The sequence below is a fragment of the Centropristis striata genome, chromosome 4 (assembly GCF_030273125.1).
Source record: "Centropristis striata isolate RG_2023a ecotype Rhode Island chromosome 4, C.striata_1.0, whole genome shotgun sequence".
Lineage (NCBI taxonomy): Eukaryota > Metazoa > Chordata > Actinopteri > Perciformes > Serranidae > Centropristis > Centropristis striata.
Genome location: NC_081520.1, coordinates 10,425,799 through 10,448,446, shown reverse-complemented (window position 1 = coordinate 10,448,446; position 22,648 = coordinate 10,425,799). Strand labels below are relative to the sequence as shown.

General features: G+C 38.8%; 1 protein-coding gene across 6 annotated transcripts in view; it reads right to left on the bottom strand.

Annotated features, from left to right (window-relative positions):
* Positions 1 to 20,866, bottom strand: part of ncam1b (neural cell adhesion molecule 1b) — an 82,125-nt gene extending 61,259 nt beyond the window's left edge. For all 6 annotated transcript variants that reach the window (XM_059330977.1, XM_059330974.1, XM_059330975.1 and 3 more), the window contains exon 1: positions 20,647 to 20,866. In XM_059330977.1, the coding sequence (XP_059186960.1) occupies positions 20,647 to 20,698 (52 nt within the window). In that variant the 5' untranslated portion in view covers positions 20,699 to 20,866. The remainder of the gene's footprint in view (positions 1 to 20,646) is intronic.
* Between the last annotated feature and the right edge of the window lie 1,782 nt (positions 20,867 to 22,648).

Sequence of the window (22,648 nt, the reverse complement as noted above, 5' to 3'; positions counted from 1 at the left end):
ATTCCTCTTCCTCTCTTTACTAAAGATAAGCTGTGACTCAATGAGATACGGTGCACTCCACTTCAGTGGCCAACAGAATTCGCCCTCATTCAGGCAATTTAGTGTGAGTGCCCCTCAGCATCTGCCTCAGCTGTGCACCACACAACAAAAGCCCAGGGAGGCGGAGAGCTGAGCGTCTGTGGCCCATCATGCCATGCTGTGTACTCCTGTAATGAGTCAGTATTTAGAAGGCTGAAAACAAGGCCAAAAGAAAATCCAGACGCTGTGCTGGCACTGACACTTAAAATATAGAGGAGATAAAGCTCCTGGAATATCACAGGAAATAGATTAATTGTGAATGATTAAATTATTGACAATTCTGTGACCTAAACTACCCCAATGCGGGATAAACATGTTTTGTCAGCTACGAGAAAAATGCTGTAAAATAAGATTTATGCCAAAAAATGCCAGTTTGATTTTCGTCCAGCTTAGGGCTCCAGTAGAGCTGTACAACCTGTGCAAGGGCTGAGAGAGAGCAGTCTGTCACTATGTCTAAAAAAGACACGCATAATCAGTGAGATGGAAACATTCTTGGAGGCTGAATTCTGGGCACAGAGCAAAGATTCTTTTTTTTTAATCCTGTGTGGCGACTACATACAAGAATAGGGAGTCTGTGTGGCTTGAACAATGACTGAAATGGTAACATCTTTGCGAACACAATGAATCACCACAGACTGTGGCAAAAAAACACTCATTCTTCCAGATTAATCATAACAGTAGTTCTCCAGTGGCTTCCCTGTTAGTGCTAGTCACGACACACTCCAATGAGAAAGCCCACAAAGCAGCCGCCTTCTCGCTACTTGTGAGAAAGCTATTAAGGTTTAACAGAATATAATACAGTAATAATGTGCTAACTGGGCAGAATTTCCTGTATCCCTAATAATTCCTGTAACAACGAATGAGGCAAAACGGGGGACAGAGAGGGCAGGAGGGCAAGAGGGAGGGAGCCACAATGACCACTCAGCCACAAGCTGCCTGGGACTACACAGAGTCCCGAAGCCTGGCACATGCACACAGCTCTCTCTGTGTGTCCATTCAGAAGGCAGACAAGCTGGGACGAGCCGGATAAGCCTGCCTGTGACTCCACCAGGAAGAGGATCAATAAGAGGGAATGCACCATTTCAGATACAGCCAGACAGAGCCAGGGGCAGGGCAGAGAGGCAGAGCAGCACTTGAGTACTCATTATGTTGTGTAGGATGACACAGTGTGTGCAGCCACTTCTTGAGGCGTCTATGAATTGAGGAAGACAACGCAGGCCCATTAGAGATTACGGCAGACAGCAAAGTAATTGGATTAAAGCACTAATGAAAATAAAAACTGGCATGAGCGTGTCTCCGTCAAGGTTACAGTGCTGAGACAGATAATTGTGGGAACAGGTTGACAGCAGGTGGAAAAAGCAGGAGCCCAAACCTATGGTATGACCAGAGAAATGTTGAACAATGTTCACCATGGCCATCTCCTCTCCCTAGCTTGCTGGCATGGAAACAGTTGGCTGCAGCTGAGCATTTGGGCATCACCCACCAGCAGTCAATCACATACTGATGTCCCGCCTCCCATACTAACAGAGTCTGATATTAACACCTGCCAAGTATCAAATGCCAGCAAAATTAGTCTTTGCCAGTAAATAAACAAGGGTCACCCACCATAGAAGCCAAGATGATGATGCCTCAGCTGGTCTTTTCCTGTCCTCATATTTTGTCCCTGCTGACCACTATACACTTTCGCCAACCGTAAGCCAATCAAATCAAAGCAAAACAGTGGCTGTGCATCAAACAAGCTTCTGATTAGCTGCCTCCACAAAAAAAGCTCATAAATTGCTTTTCCCCACTTGACTCAATGATTTACCAGCCAAACTAACCACATACAATGCAGCCAGCATGATGAAAACAGAAAGAAAAAACCAAGACAACAAATACATCTATGACAGAACTGTGTGACCAAGTTTGAAATCAAAGCCTCTATCTGCTCATCTGTTCCCTGAATTTTTTATAACGTTCCCGACTTAAAACAGAACATGAAAGGCAACTGAAAATGAGTAGGCTGGTGTCACAGGGAGGTCATGAAACAACTGCAATATTAATACTGTAACCTGCAGTCTGAGAAATACTGTTAAAAGTTATTTCCTTTGCATGACCAATTAAATTCACCAAACCTGAGATTAGATGTTAATGACAGTGGTGAATAGGCAAGTTAATTCGAAATTGAATAGTGATTGAAATAACAGAGAAAAACCGATATTATCTGCAATTTATTGGCATGTCATTGACATATTGGTATTTTCGTATATATTGTCGCAACCATAAGAATACCTTTTTCACTGAGTCACAAGTTATTTGTTGAAGAAAGAAGCCTTCTGGACACTTTTGCATAGTCATAGCAGTACAAAATCTAAGTAAGAAAGGTATTTTTTCATTCCAGCTCATAAATGTATAATACAGGCTGCCATATTGGTAATTGGTAATCTGAAAAATCCCCACTAATCTACTAATTTGACCTCACACACTGAAGATTAAGTGCATTTATGCTACATAATGTTTCCACCTCTTAGAATAATCTATATGCACAGGATCACTTGCTATCTTACTAACCAGACAAGTGCCACTAAAGACTATTTATTTTTTCTGATGTGTACGTGCAGTGCATCTCCCTGCTGGAAAATCGGCCCCCTGCTAACCATATCAGAATAAAACCCTTTGATCATGACACAAGAGTCATCTAGCTCCACTAAGAAGCTAATTTGTTTTATCCTATTTGAAATTAGTTATACTTTATAAGTCCCCATGGGGAAATTTGTCCTCTGAATGTGACCCGTCCTAACTATTTGGGAGTGCTGGGTAACCACAACACAGTGCCTGGGGACCAACTGCAGTGCTGAGGCCATCACCTTGGTCTGGGGCAACAGCAGGAATATCCTAATATTACTAATGTGCATGTCTTTGGGGTTGGAAAACAGAGTACCCAGAGGAAATCCATGCAGACACAAGGAGAACATGACAATTCTACACTGTTTATTGTGAAGCAACAGGACTAACCACATCCAGCTAAAAACTGTTGTATGAGTATGCAGTTGATTGCATGGGCAGCTTGAAATTAGATCTTTGAGATGTTAAAAAAAAACTGATAAGCATTGCTACATTATCATTTTAGAGCACAAATATTTAAAACAATATGCTGCTAAATTCTCATCTCCTTACACTAGAAACTTTCAATGAAAAATGTCAGACTCCTTTGATGGTTGAGAAATGCTTCTCTTGCCCTTCTGACAAGGGCATGCCGGGTGCTCCGATAGCATGTATGTGTTATTTAAAGCCTCCCTCATTAATCCATGCCACATCTAATTGTACTAAGCCATAACAGCGGGCCATTTTCATTCTTAAGCAACAACGCCATGCTCTTCCAATTTTTTCCCAGTTGCTAATTAATTAGAGGTGCTGCTGACGAGCTTGATGAGCATGGGTAACACTTGTCAGCCTTTTAGACAAACTTGTGCTGGCTCATTTGTAAACTGTGGCACCTATTAATAATAAAGAGGACTTTTTCAGATTGACACTTGTGGAGCACAAACCTGAGTGTGAGATGCCTTTAACCCTCTGAATCCCAAGCCGTTACATTTATTCACTGTGATCTTATTTCTCACTGCAAGAAGTTGTTATTTTTAACAACTTATTGTTACAAAAATTGGAGGGGGAGGGGGGGGAGTAATCAAAAAGTAATTTATATTATAAATTTTTCAAGTGTCCACATGTGTTACCAGGAGTGGAAAAAAATGGGGCTATCCTGTCCATCCTGTCATTACTTAAGCTTCTATTTGAAAATAATTTCTGTTAAAGTTTCTAATTTTATAAATGCCTTAATTTTGGCGGGTATTTTATTTTATTTTGAGTGGAAAATGTGCATTTAAAAACTGCTGCCGGGTTGTGGGGTTCCAAGGGCTAAAGACTGACCATTATTGTTGTGTACAGTATATCACAAGCTGACTAAATGTTGTGATCACTTTATGGCTGTGATGATGATCACCACATTTATATCTTATGATCTTCAGTGAGCAATGCATTTGAAATCAGAGCTGTCACACTCATGCCCAGTCAAGAACACAGCCTCTCATTGGCAGGAAAGTCAAGAACACAGCCTCGGATTGATCAATCGACTCAACGCAGAGAATCATTGAGATTGTTAATGGACGTCATGAATTTATTTGACAGTGTCTACAAAAAGACACAACTGTTCAAGGCAATATTAAAGCTTTTGAACAAGAAATGATAACAATGGAACAAACTTTGGAACAGAACAACGGCACTGTTGCCTGCTCAGCTGTCAACCTACTGAGCTAACCCCCTTCACTTTCCAGCTGCTAGAAAATAACAGATGGGATTTGATTTTGAGAAGCTGCAGCATTTATTAAGTGACTGACTGTAACCTGTATTTTGCATGTACAGCTGGATTGACAACTTACTGCTAAACCTTCCATACCTTCACAGCCCTAGAGCCATCCTCTTTTTCGAAGTGACAATACAGTAATACACTAAGCTTGCGTGGATGCCTTAACAAAAGGGCACAGAAACACCTTGAAGAATTGTGAATATCAATGAATGTATATTTTTGTTATTGTACAGTTTTCATTGAGAGTCTTTGTATTGTGAAGAAAGAAACCACAACACTCAAAGGAAACACAGATGGATTTAAACATCCTGTGTTGTGTTGTACACAGGGCTTAAGGAGGATTAGGCAGAAGGACGGTTAAGGTAAGTAATGGTCAGTCAACCTTTGCTATTTTGTGTTATTTTTCAGTCAGCCAGGTCTGAAACACAAACGTTGTGATTCAACCATTTCACACATTGGGTAAGAAAACAAATTAATACTCGGCCTAGACAAGCAATGACTCATTAACAACCTGTTACTACACCTGCTAAGCAAATCTGTTCATGTTTACTGTTAGCATGTTATATCAGGTGTTCCTCTCTCTACAAATCCAATGCATATTCAAGAAATACATATCACTGAGATACAGTTATCTGCTTGAAAGAACAAAAAAGCAAAAGGACTTTGTTTTGGTTCCATTAAAAGCACTAATTGGAAAGCTGGATCCTGTATTCCCCTCGTGTTCCTGATATAGCTGTCAGTACAAAAGAGCAAGGAAAGCCCAAGGTTGTGTTTTGCATTCTCTCACACAGACTGGCTAGGCGTGGTCTGTCTTCACAACGGCTCCACTGAGGGCGACAGATGGCACAGAGGCACCTTATAACACAACATGAGCTTCCACACACACACACCTTGTTGGCCAATCAGAGGCTGGACAGTAAAAATAGACACTGGGACAGGGCTAACCTCCAGAGAGTTGACTACTCTATTCCTCAGGGCGAGAATCTCCGGAGATATCTTCAGAGAGGGAAGATGATCGCCATTAATCTGGGCACTTTAAAACAGGGTTGTGATGAATTAGAGTGGGGTAATGCCTTTTTTTCCGATTTTATGCCTGCTCGTTATACATCTAATAGGACTCTCAATACGTGACAGTTTCGGCTAAGTGGCCTGGACTAATTTCATTACCAGGGGACACACAAGGATTTCAGGGTCATATTTATCTTCAGTGTTTTCAGGTATAATATCTTGACAGTTGAACATTATGTTTTACATAGAGTGAGGTAAATAGGCTGATGATATGCATATCCCTTAGCAAAATTATTGCATTTGCTGTTATTTGTTATTTATAGATATTGATGGACCTCATTAGTTTGACCTTCAGATTAACAACCAGTCAAGACAGCTGATTACTAGAGATTCACCTCCCTTATAATTCATTCATTTCAGTCTGAGGTAGAGCCAAGGCAGTATACACTGCACGTCTGAGCTGCAGCTCATTGGATGTTCTGTTACAAATCCTGTGAGCTGCACTACTGGAATAAATTTGTCAGGAGCATAAAAACCTGAGAATTTCAAATCATTTTGGGAAGTCGATTTTTGTCATTTCTCAGAAATTCACATAATCCTTTATTTAAACTGTGAGAATTTAACTCACTAGGAGAATGCTTTCAGTAATTTCTTATTTGAGGAAATGTGCACATCTACATCAACATCTAAAATACAAATTTAAATGAGTTGATACCAAAAACAACATCAGGATACCACAATATTGGTACTAAAACATGTATTGAACACAGCCTGAATGTGTGGCTATTCAATTCTAGTTTGTCCTCGGCATTTTTGACCAGGGCATTTTCTAAACTAAAAATTCTGAACTTTTATCAGACACTTCCTGTTATGACTTGAATGTATTATTTCTCTGAGGGACACAGGAACTTTCACCATAAACCAAGACCGAAAATGTCACAGAAAATTAGGAATCGGTCCGCATGGAAACCTCTGAAACAACAACAATTTGACCTTGACATGAAAGTGTGCCTGGCATTACTTTTTTCCTACTGTCTTGTCCTAATAAACAACAATTACAACAGCTGTTTAACTACCCATGTTTTCTCAAGCATTCACATGCCATTTCAAGCAAGTGGGGAGGGACAAGGTCATATACGTCCAATCTCTTTAAGACATTCACGAAAATCACTAAAAATGTAAGTGCTCCTTGGTTGCATGTCTAATACAGGGGTTTTAGTAGTGCAAATTGAGCAAAGTGAGGGGTCTCACTAATATGTATGTTGATGCTGCTCTGCAGGTTAAGTTGCATGTAAAAAGATTCACTCAAAAAGTTATCTGCCCAATTATTCGCTGAAAATAAGCAGCACTTCACCTCAATGCTTTTTGCCACATGTTTGGGGTAGAAACTCTCCTCTGGTTATTTGAACAAGATCTCTTTGAGACACTAGTAAACTAGCCACAGTTGCCTCAGCCCACAGCATGCTAGCACTGTGGGAAAACATGTCACCCCTTGAATAAATATCCAGAACCCCAGGCAAAACAGCATCTTCAAGATGGAGCCATGATGTCTCATGTTGCAAAAGAATTTCAGCATTGCATTCCTCCAAGCTAATTTTCTAATTAAGTTCCAAGAAAAAAATTAGCTTGAAAACAGAGTTGCATATTTTGCACAACACATCACATATCATCATTTGGACAGATACAGTACTGTGAATACAGCAGTCCAACTGAAATTAAAATAATTTAACCCTTATATGCTGCTATGTTATATGAGTGGTCTTACACCCTTGTTTGTGAGTACAAATCAATACCAAAACAGTCATATACATCTAAGACCTTGTGTTCTAATGAACACATGGACTCCACTTCTAGATAGGGAACATATGGAACTTTTATATGCAGTCAATCACAGCATTTATTTCATACAGCCAGTGGTTTCCCTAGACAATAAATTAAAAACAATGTATGCAAAATCAATAGGAAATATAATATAAATATTTAACTTGACAAGCCGATTTACTTTCTTGCTTTCCACCTAATTTCACTATGTATACAGACCCTAACAGTAATTAGAATATTATGTTTTATGATACTGTATGGATTTTTAATTAATAGTCTACATGCAAGTTTCGTCGCAAGCAGTTTACACAAAAAGCAGTGCTATGATGTGGGTAGTTACATGGACTGTGACAATTTGTAAATGCAGATCCCACTGTTCTGAAATTCTACAATTCAGATTGTATGCCCAACTGTATCTGATATAATCATATTACTAGATTATTGCCAATGCCCAGACTTAGTACAGACATGTGTCAAGATAACCAACGATGCAAACAAATATAGAGTAAGGAGTCTGGGTGATGGAAATGCAGTCAACAATTCTAGATAATTTAAGTATTACAACAGAACAATGAAAAGCCAATCGCACACAAAAATAACATGGCTGAATGCATCTGGCTTCCCCATGATATCAATATATCAGATCCCCTGTGAACACATTGTCCAATTTGGTGCAGTAAGAGCAATGAATAATATCAATGCTGCAACAACTGATGTCAAACATCCTTAATGCTTCAGCACAGTGACTGACATCCAGTGGTGCAACACCGCCCTGACCCTGTTCAGTCAAAATGTGTTTTAGCTGTGTGTTACTGGAGCCACTCAGGCAGAGAAAGCAGCCATGCTGTCATAAGGCAGAGGACAGCCCTTCACAGGCACATCCCCTCTCCCCACTAATGGTGGTTGTTGTGAAGGAACCTCCAGTGGGAGTACAAACACAAATCACCAGTATGCCATTGAGAATACAGTGGATGATTACTGTTTGCTAACAGCATACATGTAGCACAGTCACTGATATTTTTTTTAGATCAAAATGTACTGTGTTTCTATTTAATGGTTCATTAATAAAGAATGCAAACTAGTGTTTTATAAAATGTGTGTTTTGTTTTTCATGAAACCACCCTGTGCTTTAAAATCTCTGTAGCCTGAAAAAGACAAGATACTGAAACTAAGATGTAGGGTTAAAGAATATGGTGTATGCAGCATGAAAGCCTACTGGGGTATGAATGATTAAATTATAAATACTAGCTCGTGAGAGTTTTGACCAAAACCACGAACATGAATCTACTTGAACTGCTTCAAACTGAGTAAGTGCTTGGTAGTGTTTAGGACACTCCAAGGAACAATGAAGGTTATCATCTTCAGTAGTTCTCATTGGTGGTTCTTATGGATGAATAGAAGGGATGCAATAATTGTGAAATCTGGGAAAATACAAAATAACAAATTTCCATTACCAATGCTTTTTTGTTATTTATTCCCCTTACTGTACCATGGAAACAGCAAGATTTTTCATTCAGCCTTTAACGACGCAATTTATGAATAAATGCAAATTCAATCATACACATTTATGAAACGACCTTTAAAATACTTCAAATTAGGGTGTTTACTTTTTAAACAAATTTCAAACACCCTTTTAGTCTGCTGTACAATTACCTACTCAATGAGAAGAAATGTTCACGTTTATTTATAAACAGGCCACATGTGCAAGGCACCCATTGCCCTCTGTTATGCCAGAATCGTGTCCAGCCAGTGAATTATTCTACAAATTAGCACTAAATGCTAGCTTCTGTTGTTCAAGTTCGACCGCAAATAACCAAAACAACATTTGGCCAGCACAAAAATTGATGCAACTGACGCAATAGATAAACATAGAATGTCATCTTAATTGCAGATCGGCACACAACAAGGCAAATATCGGCCGATACCGATGTTTGGCCGATGACTTGGTGCATCTCTAGTGCATTGATACCCTGTCTCTGCACTGACCCGGTCACTATGACTGGCAATGTGAAATGTGAATTTAATTTGCTTCAGAGGGCCTGTCATCTGCCTTTGCACTCTATGACATCCATGGAAAAGATGCACAATGGGGTTCATGACACATCCGGCTTCTGCTGGCAAAGAGAGCAAGACGGCTTTCAGGCTGTGGAAGTCAATGAGTCATACTGAGAGGAGATCCTTCAGGAGGAGCGTGAGAGACATGGTAAAAAAGACCGAGACAGACAAGATGCCAAACATACTGTGTAGACAAAGAGAATTTTACTTCAAAGATTTGACAGTGCATTACATACAAAGTTTGTTTGCATTTTAAGTCTGTTTGTTTTAACAAAAGCAAAAAAAAAGTCCTGGGTTGACCAAGTGGTACAGTGAGCTTAAAATACAACCATTTGGTACTGTGTGTCTAAGTCAATAACTGTGCATCCCATTCATCTCCTTACCTTCCATTGCACATTATTTTAGGAATCAATATTTAGAGGCAGTATAAACACTACTTTTAAAAACTGAAATCCTAAAAAGTGGCCTATAGAAATTGGAATATTTTGTTGCCTTGGGTTTAATTCATTCATTTATTAAAAATGGGATCCTTCAAATCACTTGACCCACAGATCAAATATTTCTCAATAATGATTACTGTTTATTTGCTGTTCATTTTCTGCCTTAATAAAACATTCCACTGATGTGAATGAGTTAAAACTACACGAATGCTGTTGTATGATCAAAACAGCAAAAGCCACTTGGGATGCATAACTCCTGAAATTTGACTGTAACTCAATTCAGTACTACTACTTACTACTTACAAGCGTTGCATAATTTCAAGCCCCTAAATATTCTAGCAAAACATCAATGTCTAAATAATGCACAAATCTTTTAAGTTTCTAAAATTTGTAAAATGGGGAGAACATGACATGCCTAGCAGTGTTTCTTCTCTAATAAAGTAGTAGTAGAGTCTTGTTTAGTGCAGTGGCCAAAGGCACCGGACAACACTTGATCATTTAAGAGAGTCATTTGTTCAGTCAGCCAAAAAAGATGCCCAGAGGTTTGCACAAATGGAATTGAAATACGAAGAATTTCACCAGTTTTGAGGTACAAAGATTGGGAAATGAATTTTTACAAAAAGCCTACTCTAACTTTTATTACATAATCTGAAGTGTTTTATTTAAAGATGCATAAGAATTCTCCATGTTTTGAAGTTTGGAAAACACAATTTCCTATGCACTGAGGTCCTAACTCTACTGTTTGCATGTCGACCTGCAGCTATCCAAAAGCAATGCCCTTCAACAGTAGGGCATAATGTGTGGGTGGTTTGGGCTATCCCTCCCAGACTTCTTCTCTGGACAGACACCCCAACCAGCTAGCAATAAATGCTGGTGTAGTAAAAAGGAAAAAAATACTCCCCAGATTTCCACCTGTGTCCACATGCTGACTATGTTTTGTTGGATTGCACAAAAAGACGAATATATTACTGCTAGGTAATACCAGGCCTTGTGTATCTTTCTAACATTGGACCTTGGGGATGTTTAAAGGATGTTTGAGTTTACTTCACTGTCACATCTGTCAGTTACTGTAGCCAAATTTGGCAGCAAATGTGGAACTGAGGTGTGTTAACCATGCAGTGTGACAGTCTGGGAGATCTGTCAATCAAAGCTAAAACACCCTCATACATCACACAGGATGAGACAGCCATCCTGTAGAGTGCCTTCGTCTTTAGGTCAATATCTAAAGATTGTAACCAAATGTGAGGGCCGACATGCAAGCTATTCAGTTCAGTGAAGCCAAGATAACATCATACCACCGTCATCAAACACTGTGCCTCGATGTTCTATCCATAAATATCATACACAGTGTAAGGTGACAAGTTAACCCCTGTCAGAGTCCAATGCCAAAAACAAACTGTGCTTGAGTTTATGCCAAGGAGGTTACAGGGGATGAATGACTTGCAACAGAGGCCCTGTGAACCCTATATAACACAGGAAACACGTCCATAAGCCTGTCCAGGCACTGCCGTAGCAAATCCTCCTGACTTCCTCTGTGACTGGGTTAAACGCTGGCCAACTGTTACACACAAAGGTGAATCTGAGGTTTAATAATAGAGCTCCAGGCACACAGGACTTGCGCCATTTTGGCAGGAAAAGCTCGAGTAAAAAGTCATGGTGCCAGTGTTGATTTTAAAATGTCAGATTTTCCCTGACTGTACTTTCTAATGACTTTGACTGCTAAATTGCAAAATTTAACAGATTAAACAGACCCTTATAAAGCTCCTAGGGTGATTTTCACAAGTACTGAAACAGCCAGGATGGACAATGCTACAGACCTGCAGTAGACATCTACAATTACCTGATCAACTTTCCCTCATCTTCTCTAGAGAACCTTTGGAAGCCTACAGAAGCTTTGAGGTAAAAATGCATGAAATCAGAATTTGCCAGTGGTTCTAAACCTGGGAATTATGACCCCCAAGGAGGTCACAAGATCATTTCTGGGGGTCGCAAGGTTGTAGACAAAAGGATAAAGTAATATATAAAAAATAACATATTTTAGACTGGGGAATGGTAACTGTGCGAGTATGGTAGGTTTCAGGTGATATATTCAGTGCTTAATCTGTAATTCAAGAGATCCAGCAAGACACAGAGGGTGCTGTTCCAGCAGGTCAGGAGGAGAGAAAAAGTCAAGAATCCATGTCCATCCACACTGGACGAACCCTAGGTGTTACCTGTTAAAATTAAACTAAAGTGTCATCTCAAATAGTGTCATCACAAATAAAGCATAATGCAAAAATAGCAGTTTGCATAGCTTAATTACCTACTTACTTGTCCTCAATTTCCTTAGAGTTAACTTCAGCATCACTGACAGAATTTTACACAAATATGCAAGGAAACTTTAATACATCTGAATAATTCCCTAAACTGACAGTTTGTTAGAAATCTAATAAAATGCTCTCCATTTTACAGTCACCTATACACAATGTTGATTCTGCATCAATACAACAGGCGAAGACACTAGCTGCTAACAGTCATTTCCCCCTAAAATAGTCCTGCTTTCCTGCCAATATGGCTGTGCTTTGATTTCTATTGTTGGATATGAGATTGCGTGACGTCCATTACCAACTCTCTTTCAGCTGTAAACCTTGGAATGAATAGGGTTTCAAGAGGAACAGCAATTACACAGTAGCCGGAAAAACCCCCAGTACTGGGGATGCGGTGGTGAACTTGCCATGGCCAATGTTACCAAGGCAACCAATATCCAAACAGCCTTCAACATTTCAGAACAAATCTCAATCACCACCAGCACTCTACCACCGAGGGAGTTAACTGTAGTACTCCAGTGACCTCTGACTCAGAGATGGACTCTAATCCCCTCCAATCTTCCTGTCAGGACACGTCCTGTCCTGGGTTCAGGATTTCTGCAAGTGTTATATTCAACTCTCTATGATATTGCCTGTTAATGTCAGCAATTCAGTGCCTTCAATGAAAACGCCTTAAAATTACCCTTTATAGCCTCTGAAAATTCTTTACAAATCCAAGTTTGAGTGGTAACACCGGATTGGTTAGGGTGTCTGTGTGTGAAAAGGGATGAAGTGGATAACCTGAATCTCTCTGCGTGACACACCTTCCTGTTGGCGAAAAAAGGTTGTTGTGACCCTATATGTATTAGCGGAAATACATGGCTGAACACATTCCACTAAACAGTTACCTACACCTCAGTTTAAAGTGAACTGGCTGTCAAAATGGTGACAGTATTAATGTCACAGTGCCATCTGTTACAGGACCATTAACAATAGCAATATTTCTACACATACTGCAGAGTAAAAGCAGCATGGCAAATGCCGGTAAGACATGGTGCAAGGTCCTAAACATTAGTCATTCATTATTCAATGAGCACGATCACCACAGGCCTGCATGTACTGCAGCTGCCAAGGTAAAAGTAAAGGTTAAAGTGGATGTTAAGATTGCACTGCTTCAAAAATATCACCCTGGTATAATGTTTAAATTTGATTGAAAATAATCTCCCTCAAAAAATAAATCATTACTGTTCTTTAGAACAGTAGTTTAAAAGGTATATGAATTATTAACTTAACTGTACACTGTGTGAATAGGTAACTTAAATAATGATTTATAATAATAAAAATAATGATCATTTAGATTATAAAGAGAGAGAAAACATTCAAAACATTATATTTAAAAACATTGTGGCTGCACTTGTCTTCACAGGAACTGCACAGTTCTCCTACAAAATTAAAAATAGGTGCCATGTTGCCATGTAGGTTTCCTTCTATCTTTGGACATATCTGTTACATAATTTTAGATTACTCTGCACGAATGAGGATTAAATGAGGTTAATTCCCTTCCCCAATGATATCACTTTCTAAATTTTTCTTTTCCTTCTCATCCTTTAAAACACTGTGACATGCACCCAAAAAATATTATCAGCCTGAGAATAATGTGACACTGAACTGATCCCAATGGCTGTAGGGTATAATAAATTTATAAAGAGGTGATTATTATATATCATCTTTTCATGAGTAGGCAAATTTTCTATGAATAAAGAGCCTTTGAATAAGGAGCTAGCAGTCTGAATACAAAGTGTGAGGGTCTTTGCATGATTTTATAAAAAAATACCGAAAATGCTGTGCTTTTACACCGTTATGCATTTCATCAGGCAAAGCTTTTCACATGTAAAATTGTTAAATGGGTTAAAATATACTTAAATGACTGTTAAAAAGCTTCTGCAGCCTGCCCCAGTATAGTATATCTTTGGGAATCACTGACATCCTTTCAAAGTGGATCCTGCACATTGAATGGATAAGAAACAGCTATAGCTGCTAATGCTCCTCAGGAGATAGTGCCTTCTTAGTGTGATCTAATTAGAGATTAAAAATAACTGCTTTTTTTTACTGAATGAGTGTCACTTCACTGCTTTAATGATGGATTTTTTTCATAATAATATTAATGCATGTCATGACTTTATGTGAAACAGAGGTATCTCTAAGTTGCCAGGCAATGACTAAGCTGATAGAGGAGTGTAACGTTAGAGGAGAGGGTGACACACTATGGTGACTGCATAAAAAGAAAGCCTGGGGCATGGCAATCTGAAAATTTCCCTGCTTTGTGCATGGTGATGCACCCTATAGTGTTTCAATAATGAATGCACCATGATGTGCATGGATGCATGAGAAGACACACACACACTGCTTCCCTTCACACTCCATAAAAGAAGTTGAGAGCTAAATCCTAGCCAGCAGCATATTGCTTTATTACAGTAAGATGAGACATGCACTCATTTTCTTAAAATCAGACATGCTGTACTGTAAAGTTGGCTTTCAGGAGTTTTGCGTTGAGAAGACTCATCTTTATCTCTTGTAAATCAGCACACAGTTCCTTCCAGCATGGATAGTGATGTGATTGTAAGCTTGTTTCCTCTTTTAGGGCCGCAGAAAAGGTTGTGATGACTTCGGAGCAGGAGCCCTGTTTTTCCCTGCTTCTGCAGGGGGCTGCACAGTTAACCAAAATTTTATCAAAATAAGGTTCAATTCTGAATTGAAAATTGCCTGATATTAGCTTTCAAATTCAATTGTTGAAATCAAAAGCAGGATTCACCTTAGTGGGGTAGATTCCAGTAAAATATGGCAGTTTTATCACATTTGTTTTGTAGCCTGTTTTTAAAGAATATGTAGATGTAAATTGGCTACACGTTGGTGTAGCACTTTCACTTCACAGCAAGACGGTCGCAGGTTCAAATCCGGCTTGCAGCTCTCTGTGTGAAGTTCGCAGATTCTCCCAAAGTCAGTGTGGGTTCTTTCCATCTCCTCCAGCTTCCTCCCACGGTCCAAAGACATGCAGCTTAGGTTAAATTGGTGAATCTAAATTGTCCGTAGGTGTGAATGAGAACTTGAGTGGTTGTCTGTCTCTATGTGTACCCGGCCTCTCGTCCAGAGATAGCTGGGATCGGCTCCAGCTCCCCGTGACCCGAGTTCACATAAGCGGTTAAGTATAATGAATGAAAATGTAAATGACAGTTGTCAAGGCATGAAGAATTCATAATCTAACAATAGCATAGCAGTCAGTGCTCAGAGAAATATTTAAATAGGAAATAAAAAGTCTAATCAAATTGTGGTTTTGGAGAATTATGACACCCCTATGGACTTGTGCAACGTCCAAATCACAGGAGACACAATATTCGTTAAGGGCAAAATATGTGTCAAAGTACCATCTAAATTAAGTTTTGTGGTGCTGCAGAGGTGTCCCAGCCTATGAATGGTATTCTACAGTCTTGAAAAAATACTTTTGTTTTGTAGATATCCCTCCAAAGTACCACTTTGATCAATTTAAAATGTTTTTCAATGAAAATTAGAATAATGGTGCAAAAATTATGATTTCCTCCAACATCGTGAATCATATTGCAATAACAATATCAATCAAAATAATTGCAATTAGGTTTTTTTTCTAAATCATGCAGCCCTACTTTTCTCACACATGAATAAGCACATGCACATGGAAAGGCAGAAAGGGAGCCAGCACGTGCTCTCAGTTCATAACAGTGTAAGCAAAAAGGGGAAATAAGGTCTTATTTTCAAGTGAATAGCCTTGTGGAAAATAAGGTACATTTTGCCAAATGCGCCAAGTATGTCACACGCTGAAGGTGACCAGTGAGGTGAGAATCAAGAAAGAAAGTAGCCATGTTGAAATAGCTCAAAGTTGTTTTTCTCCCTGTAAAGAGAAGTTGGTTTGCCTGAACAAACGGCAAGTACACTTGGCAGGTAGTCACTCTTTACACAATATGCCTTACAAAAACTTTGACAAAAGTCTGCGACACCCTGTCGCAGGTTCCTTTTGTCCCACAGAGTAAATGCTTCATAATGCCCAAAGGTTTGCCTATCTAGGGTTACATGTCCACAGGGATCCTGTGTTCACAGTGCTGTCCTCTTTTCTTTCCTTTTTTTTAATTTGATGAATGACAAGGACACGCTGTTCTAATTTCCTGATGGCTCTGACTTCATATGTTTTAAGTTTTGAGAGAAGCAGACACACTCTGAAATGTGATGTGGAGGAGATTTTCAGTACGCAGAGTAGTAACAAGACACAAAACAAGCTTGTCTCCCAGGCCTTAATGCTGTGCTTAACCTATTTTGCACTCTTAAATTAAACCTGATTAATAATATAATAACTCAGACCTCACAGGAGTGACAAAAAGATGCTACTACCACAGAAGCTAATCACTGAAAAAACAACCACTAAGCCCTGCAGCCAGCGCCTCCTTTGTGAGCAAACCCTCAGGAAAGGATGGTTATGTTCCTCCCACAGTGCTTCACAGGGTCACGTGCATGTGTAATGTCATCTTTTTAGCATCCTTAGGCAATGCAGCTCTTCTCAACTCTCTTAGACCTGGATCTGTCTGATCTACTTGCCATCATTAGTGGAGTCAAGTAGTCCTGGCTGCAACAAAACCCCAGTCTTTCTCTTGTTTCTTTTTCCTAACACTGGATGGAAAGCTTAGCATGTATGAGATTTTTTTTTTTTAAATAATGTGCAAAAGACATGGTATCTTTACAACTACAGTCTACAGTCTGATGTATAGGGAATGGGTGTTTCACTGACTGTTTCACGGTTAAGATAACATATGGATTTGCAAAAAATGACTAGTCTGAATAGATAAAATTCCCCAAACATGCATGACTGACAGTTTCCCAAAAATTGTCTCCTAATCCAGTAGTTGTGTTTTTCCATCATCGGCTCAATTCTGAAACACACTCTGGTTCAATAAACATCCACTAAAGCTAAGCAGCGGCCTGTCAGCAGACACTCTGTTCTTGGCAGGTTCGGTTATTTGATAAGACAAAACTAAAATCACAGAAAATAGAGGGTTTAAAAAAATACACTAGGCCTCACATGCTTTGGCTGGATTTCCCAAATGCACCTTTTCTTCAAACGTCTGTCTGACTTTAATATGATTTTGCAGAGAGTGCTGCTCGACACCCAAAGTCGAAAGCATGTTAAGCTAGGTCTGCAAATGTACATGACAGTACAATCACTCCTGCTGCGTTGGTTTCCCACACCAATACCCTTTCCATGATGCTTTTAATTGGTTTTAATCAAATGCTTAATTGTGTTTTGCATTACTGGTCTAATGAAGCATCAAGCACATGATCATAGTGATGAAAGGAAGAACTGACTGACAGAAAATTGAATGGACAACAGTGTTTATCGTTTGAGTCATATATTAAGTAAAAATTCAGCTTGGTTTAAGCTTTTCAAATGTGACTATTTGATTCTGTTTTACAACCCAGATTACAAAAAAGGTGGGGTGTGGATGCAATAATTTGCTAATCCTTTTTGACGTATATTCAATTGAACATTGTGTAAGAATCCTTTTAAAGTCGAAACTTTTGTTTTTCCTGAGATATAGACTTTTCTGTTGCGGCAAAAATTCAGCTTTTTTTTTTTACATTTTACACAGCTTCTCAACCATTTTGGAATCATGGTTTAATATAATTAGAATGAAATAAATTTGGGTTTTGCTGCTAGTTGACAAAATAAAAATTGAAAAAAAATCAACCACAGAAATTGTGGCAGGCCTTTCCTGAGGGAAGGGAAATCTAAATTTTGGTGTACCTGCTAAATAAAGTCTAAATATGAGAAACACTGCTGGCAGTACACGATCTGCACACACTGTTCTGAAATAATGACTTAATCAAGTTGGAGCTTTTGGACTAGCAGCCGTTGCTTTCGGCAGTGTTGATTTCCATGCTCACGAAGCTAAGTCAGACGTAAAGAAGTCTGGAGCATTTGTAAGTCAGCCTGCAGCCAGCCATGCTTCCATCTTGCTTTGTAAATGGAGCAGCGTGGAGCCACGTCATCATTCCCACATGATCTGACTGATGATGTAACGCATGCTAAGTGAAACAATCCTACTGGAGAACTACTAGAGTATACTAGAGAACTGCATTTTGCTGTTGAACAGAGAGCCATATGGTGAGATGAAGATTGCAATGCATTCATCATATCCCACAGGTTGAGGACATTGGGAACTCATCTCTTATCTCGCCCAGTTTCGCTTCACTTCTCTCACTTTGATTTCCGCAGGCCATATTTCATTTTTTGTCAGAAATGCAGTCCTGAAATTCTTCCATATTTCAGTTATCAGTTTGAAGAGGATCAATTAATAATTATGTCGAGAGGCTCAACAGGACCATTGAGCGTGCAGCCGGCGAGAGAGGAAAAGAAGAGAAAGATGGTTAATCCCTCCTAAATCTCAGTTCAGTACTGAATCTATGCCATAAAAGCATCCATTAAAAAGACTAAAATCTTCTTCAACATTGACATTGATAAATGTAGTATTTCTAAAATGTGTGCAGTGCCAAACACAACAAAAGTAGATACAATAAAAGGAATACAAAACAAACAATGTAATTATCAATAATGGCACAATAGTTATGAGAGAATCTGATTCTATTAAAAATGTCAGAATCATCCAATCTCTCTTACAGCCATATTAAACATAACTGTGTCATATACAACTTTATATCATTAAATTTTATATTTAAGTAATGTTTGTCATATTGTCATATGGGATTCAAACCAAAACTCAAACCCTAAATTTCCTTTTAAAACTGTGTTGTTAAATTGAGTTAAAAGGATTGGCTGGGTGTGCTGATATATCAAAGCAAAGCATGGGTTATTGCAGAAAAGGCCAATAAGGAAGAAGAAACTGCAGTACAGAAATGCCTAAGATATTCGCTTAAGAGAATTTAGAAACAGTGTCATGTTTCCATTGTTTGTCTAAGTCTCAGTTACAAAATAGCTTGTCACAATGCTCAGTCACAATGCTTGAAAACATAACAAGTAAATATATAAGGGATCCTTAAAATTTGGTAATGTTTATGCAACAAATTAGGCAAATATCAACATCAAACATCCAGTAAAGATGGCTAAATTATATAATAACTGTATTAACAAGCTATCTCACCAGTCCTATAACTCTTTATTTCTTATAGCTTCAGGTGTTCTGACAAAGTTATGCTAAAATTGAAAAAGATGCTCCGTCTCAAACATAATAGTACATTTTCAAAGCTCGTATAATACTTCCATTATATTAATAGCTTTCCTGTGTTTAAGTGTAACTGGTGGTAGATGCATAACAAAATGATGTGTCGAATACATTAGAATATGCTTAAATTAAATTATGGCACAAGGGGAGCCTGAATTCCATCATAAGGGTCTTGAAAATTGACATTTCTACATTAAAATGTTCCAATAAACCCAAGAGAAATTGCATTACCATTACAATACAGTGAGGGCTCCACTCCCAGTGCGTTTTCCTCCCTTGCCTGAGGAACACCCCTGCACATACTGGATTGTACATAGAGGATTAAAAGGCTATCCCACGAAAACCCTGAGCCTGAGTGTAGCTGAGAGTACTACTCCAACCATAATCACCTCACATGTCAAATTACTGATTTTAATCAAAAAATGGGCGTGCAAAGGCTATTAAAAAATGTAATTTGTCACAAAACTCCCTCAATTAGACTTACGTAACGACACATTTTACCAACTTAGAGGATCTCATTTCAAAGCCTTTATCGTGGCATCAGATTACATAACAGATGATTCAGAGTAGAAGTTGTGCATGCTATGCATCAGTGTGCCAGAGAGACCAAATATACCCACATTGTCCCTGAAAGACTCTTCATTTACTTGCAAGCGAGCTCTAATTATCAAAAACCCTTCCTTTCCTACTTGCACACCTTGCCAGGTGCACTTCAGAAATGCCATGTGTGCTATTTTGCACAATGTACCTTTAACTGCGAGAACGTGACTCAACCCAGAAGGCTGTGTGTGCATTCATGTGTGTGTATCTACAAATACAAGGAGCCCAGCATCACTCCCCATCAACAACAAACACGTCCCATCCGAGCTGAGACCTACGGCCGACACCGACACGATCACAAATGGGAGAGAGAGAAATTAAATCCCCATGCCACATTTCCATTCACATAACACTCACATGCATGCTGATACAATTTAAAAGCATCTCCTTCCTGAGCATCATGTTTAATTTAATGTACAAAAACGCTAAGTCAGCGTACAGGGCGGTCACGTAAAGAGCGTTATGTAGCCCACTGTGAGTGCATCTCCCGAGGAAATGGTACTCTAACACATTAGCAGCAAGCTGTCTTTACTTAAAAAACACATCACCCTGCTCGCCAGTAAGCTAATTAGCGTCAGTCGCAGTACCGTTATCGTTGCACCTGCTAAACAGAGTGCCTGCAGGCGGAGGGACGGAGGGAGGAGGAGGAAAACCAGGAGGCGAGCCGTCCTGACCACTATTACAAGGGTGGCGATATTCAGAGCAAAACATAAACATTGAGATTACAGTTTAAGTGCTGAATGTGATATTTTTCTTACCTGTAAATTCCACAAGAAGCAAAGCTAGGAAAATATCCCTCAACTGGACCATCGCAACTCCCGAGTAAACGTTAAACGGCGTAAATTAGCTCACGTTTAATCTCCGCTCGGTCCCTACGGTGTTGCCCCTCGGGTTCTCCTGCCTCTATCTCAGCAACTGTTCATCCCTAATCTATATTTTCTAAAGCTGGTCGGTGATAACTGTCAGCAGCAGCAGCTTCGTTGATGACAAGCAGCGGCCGGAGATTAGCGGTGATGAGCGCCAGTGCACTGTTCAAAGTCTGACTGACAAGCAGAGCCTGCTCACACACGTGGATCACTCCGCGGAATAAAAGCACCTCCTGTTAAATAGTGCGCGGGTCTCAAAGGAAAGCAGTGTCATAGGGAAACCCCCGCAATAATCATAATGATAAAAAAAAAATAATAATAATAACAATACAGGTCGCATAATGCTTGGGAATGTTACTATAGGCCAGGGATGGGCAACTTAAATGCTGGAGGGGGCCACAATTTTTCATCGACACTACCACAGGGCCACATATAGGGCCATGCACTTAACCAGATATGATGAAACTGCAATTTTAAATATGTTAACAGTGTAGTAACTTAACATAGTTCATGCTCAAATGCACGTTTAACAGTATAAATAGAAATATAAATGGTTTGAAAGAATAAAAAATAACCACTTACTGTGATTTCTTTCTTTTTTTCAGTGCAAGAACAGCAGACCTACATTAATTGCAAGAAGGAATTGTGTGCATTTTTATACTGCGCTTTTAAGATTTCATGGTCAACTGCATGTAGTTGTACTGAGGGCCACTTCAAGTAAGGGTGCGAGCCGTATGCGGCCCCCCGGGCCTCCAGTTGCCCATCCCTGCTATAGGCTATCTGTTTAAAATAAACAAAATAGTATATACAATAATAAATCATAATAAAAGAGACATTGAAAGAATAAACCTTCAAGCTAAATATATTAATTTAAAGCAGGTTCTGTGATTTTTTTATATGCTTCATGTTGTCAACACAACATAATGGAAAACTGCCTCTAGAGCCTTAATGCAATATCTGTGTTTCTCCCAAGAATAGGCAACAGTGCAAATATAAATAATATTTTACTTTAAAAGGCCTACTACTAGTGGATGGCTTTTATAATTTTAGTTTTATTAAAACTTTCTAGATCAGTTATATGCCATTAATAAGGACCACTTTTGAGCTGCCAGTAGAGCTTAATCAACTCTAATCTAATAAATGAGTCAACCAACAGACTGGGTTGGGCTGATTTGCAATTATTTTGTTAATTGATGAATCGCTTTCAGTTCTTTCTTTTTTTTATTAGTAAACAACAATTCCAAACTTTTACCAATTGCAGCCTGTGATTTGTGAGGATTTTCTGCTTTTCTTAGTCTTAAGTGATAGTAAATTGGATATCTTTGCATTCTGAACTCAGACAAAACAAGACATTTTAAGAGATATCATAAAGCTTTAAGGTATTGATTATAATGACATCAAACACAAATAATCAACAGATAAATCAATCATGAAAATAAGTTGCCAATTTGTGCCAGCCCTAGTTGCCAGGTTGTGAAAAAAACAACCTTTAAAAAACTATGACCCCCTAATATTAAGGGGGTCATAGTTTTAAAATAAAAGGGGCTAAATGGAATCTTGAGCAAAACCAATTTAAATATTTATTAAATCATCACCAACATTTAGAACTGGATTATTACCAAATAAAACAGGTTTTTTTTTAAACAACCAAAAAAAAATTTTTTACCAGCTGGCAATCTAACCTTTTTTATTATCAAATAGTTTAAACCTGATCTTTGAAGATATGGTACATTATGCACTTTTTATAAAGTCATCATTTAATAATGGTACTCATTATTGTAGAGCTAAAAGGGTACTGTGATCACAATGACAATCAGGGCCATAGACAGAATTTAAAAAATTCTGAGGTCATATGTCTTTATTCTGCCATGCAAACCCCCAATTATCTTTTCTT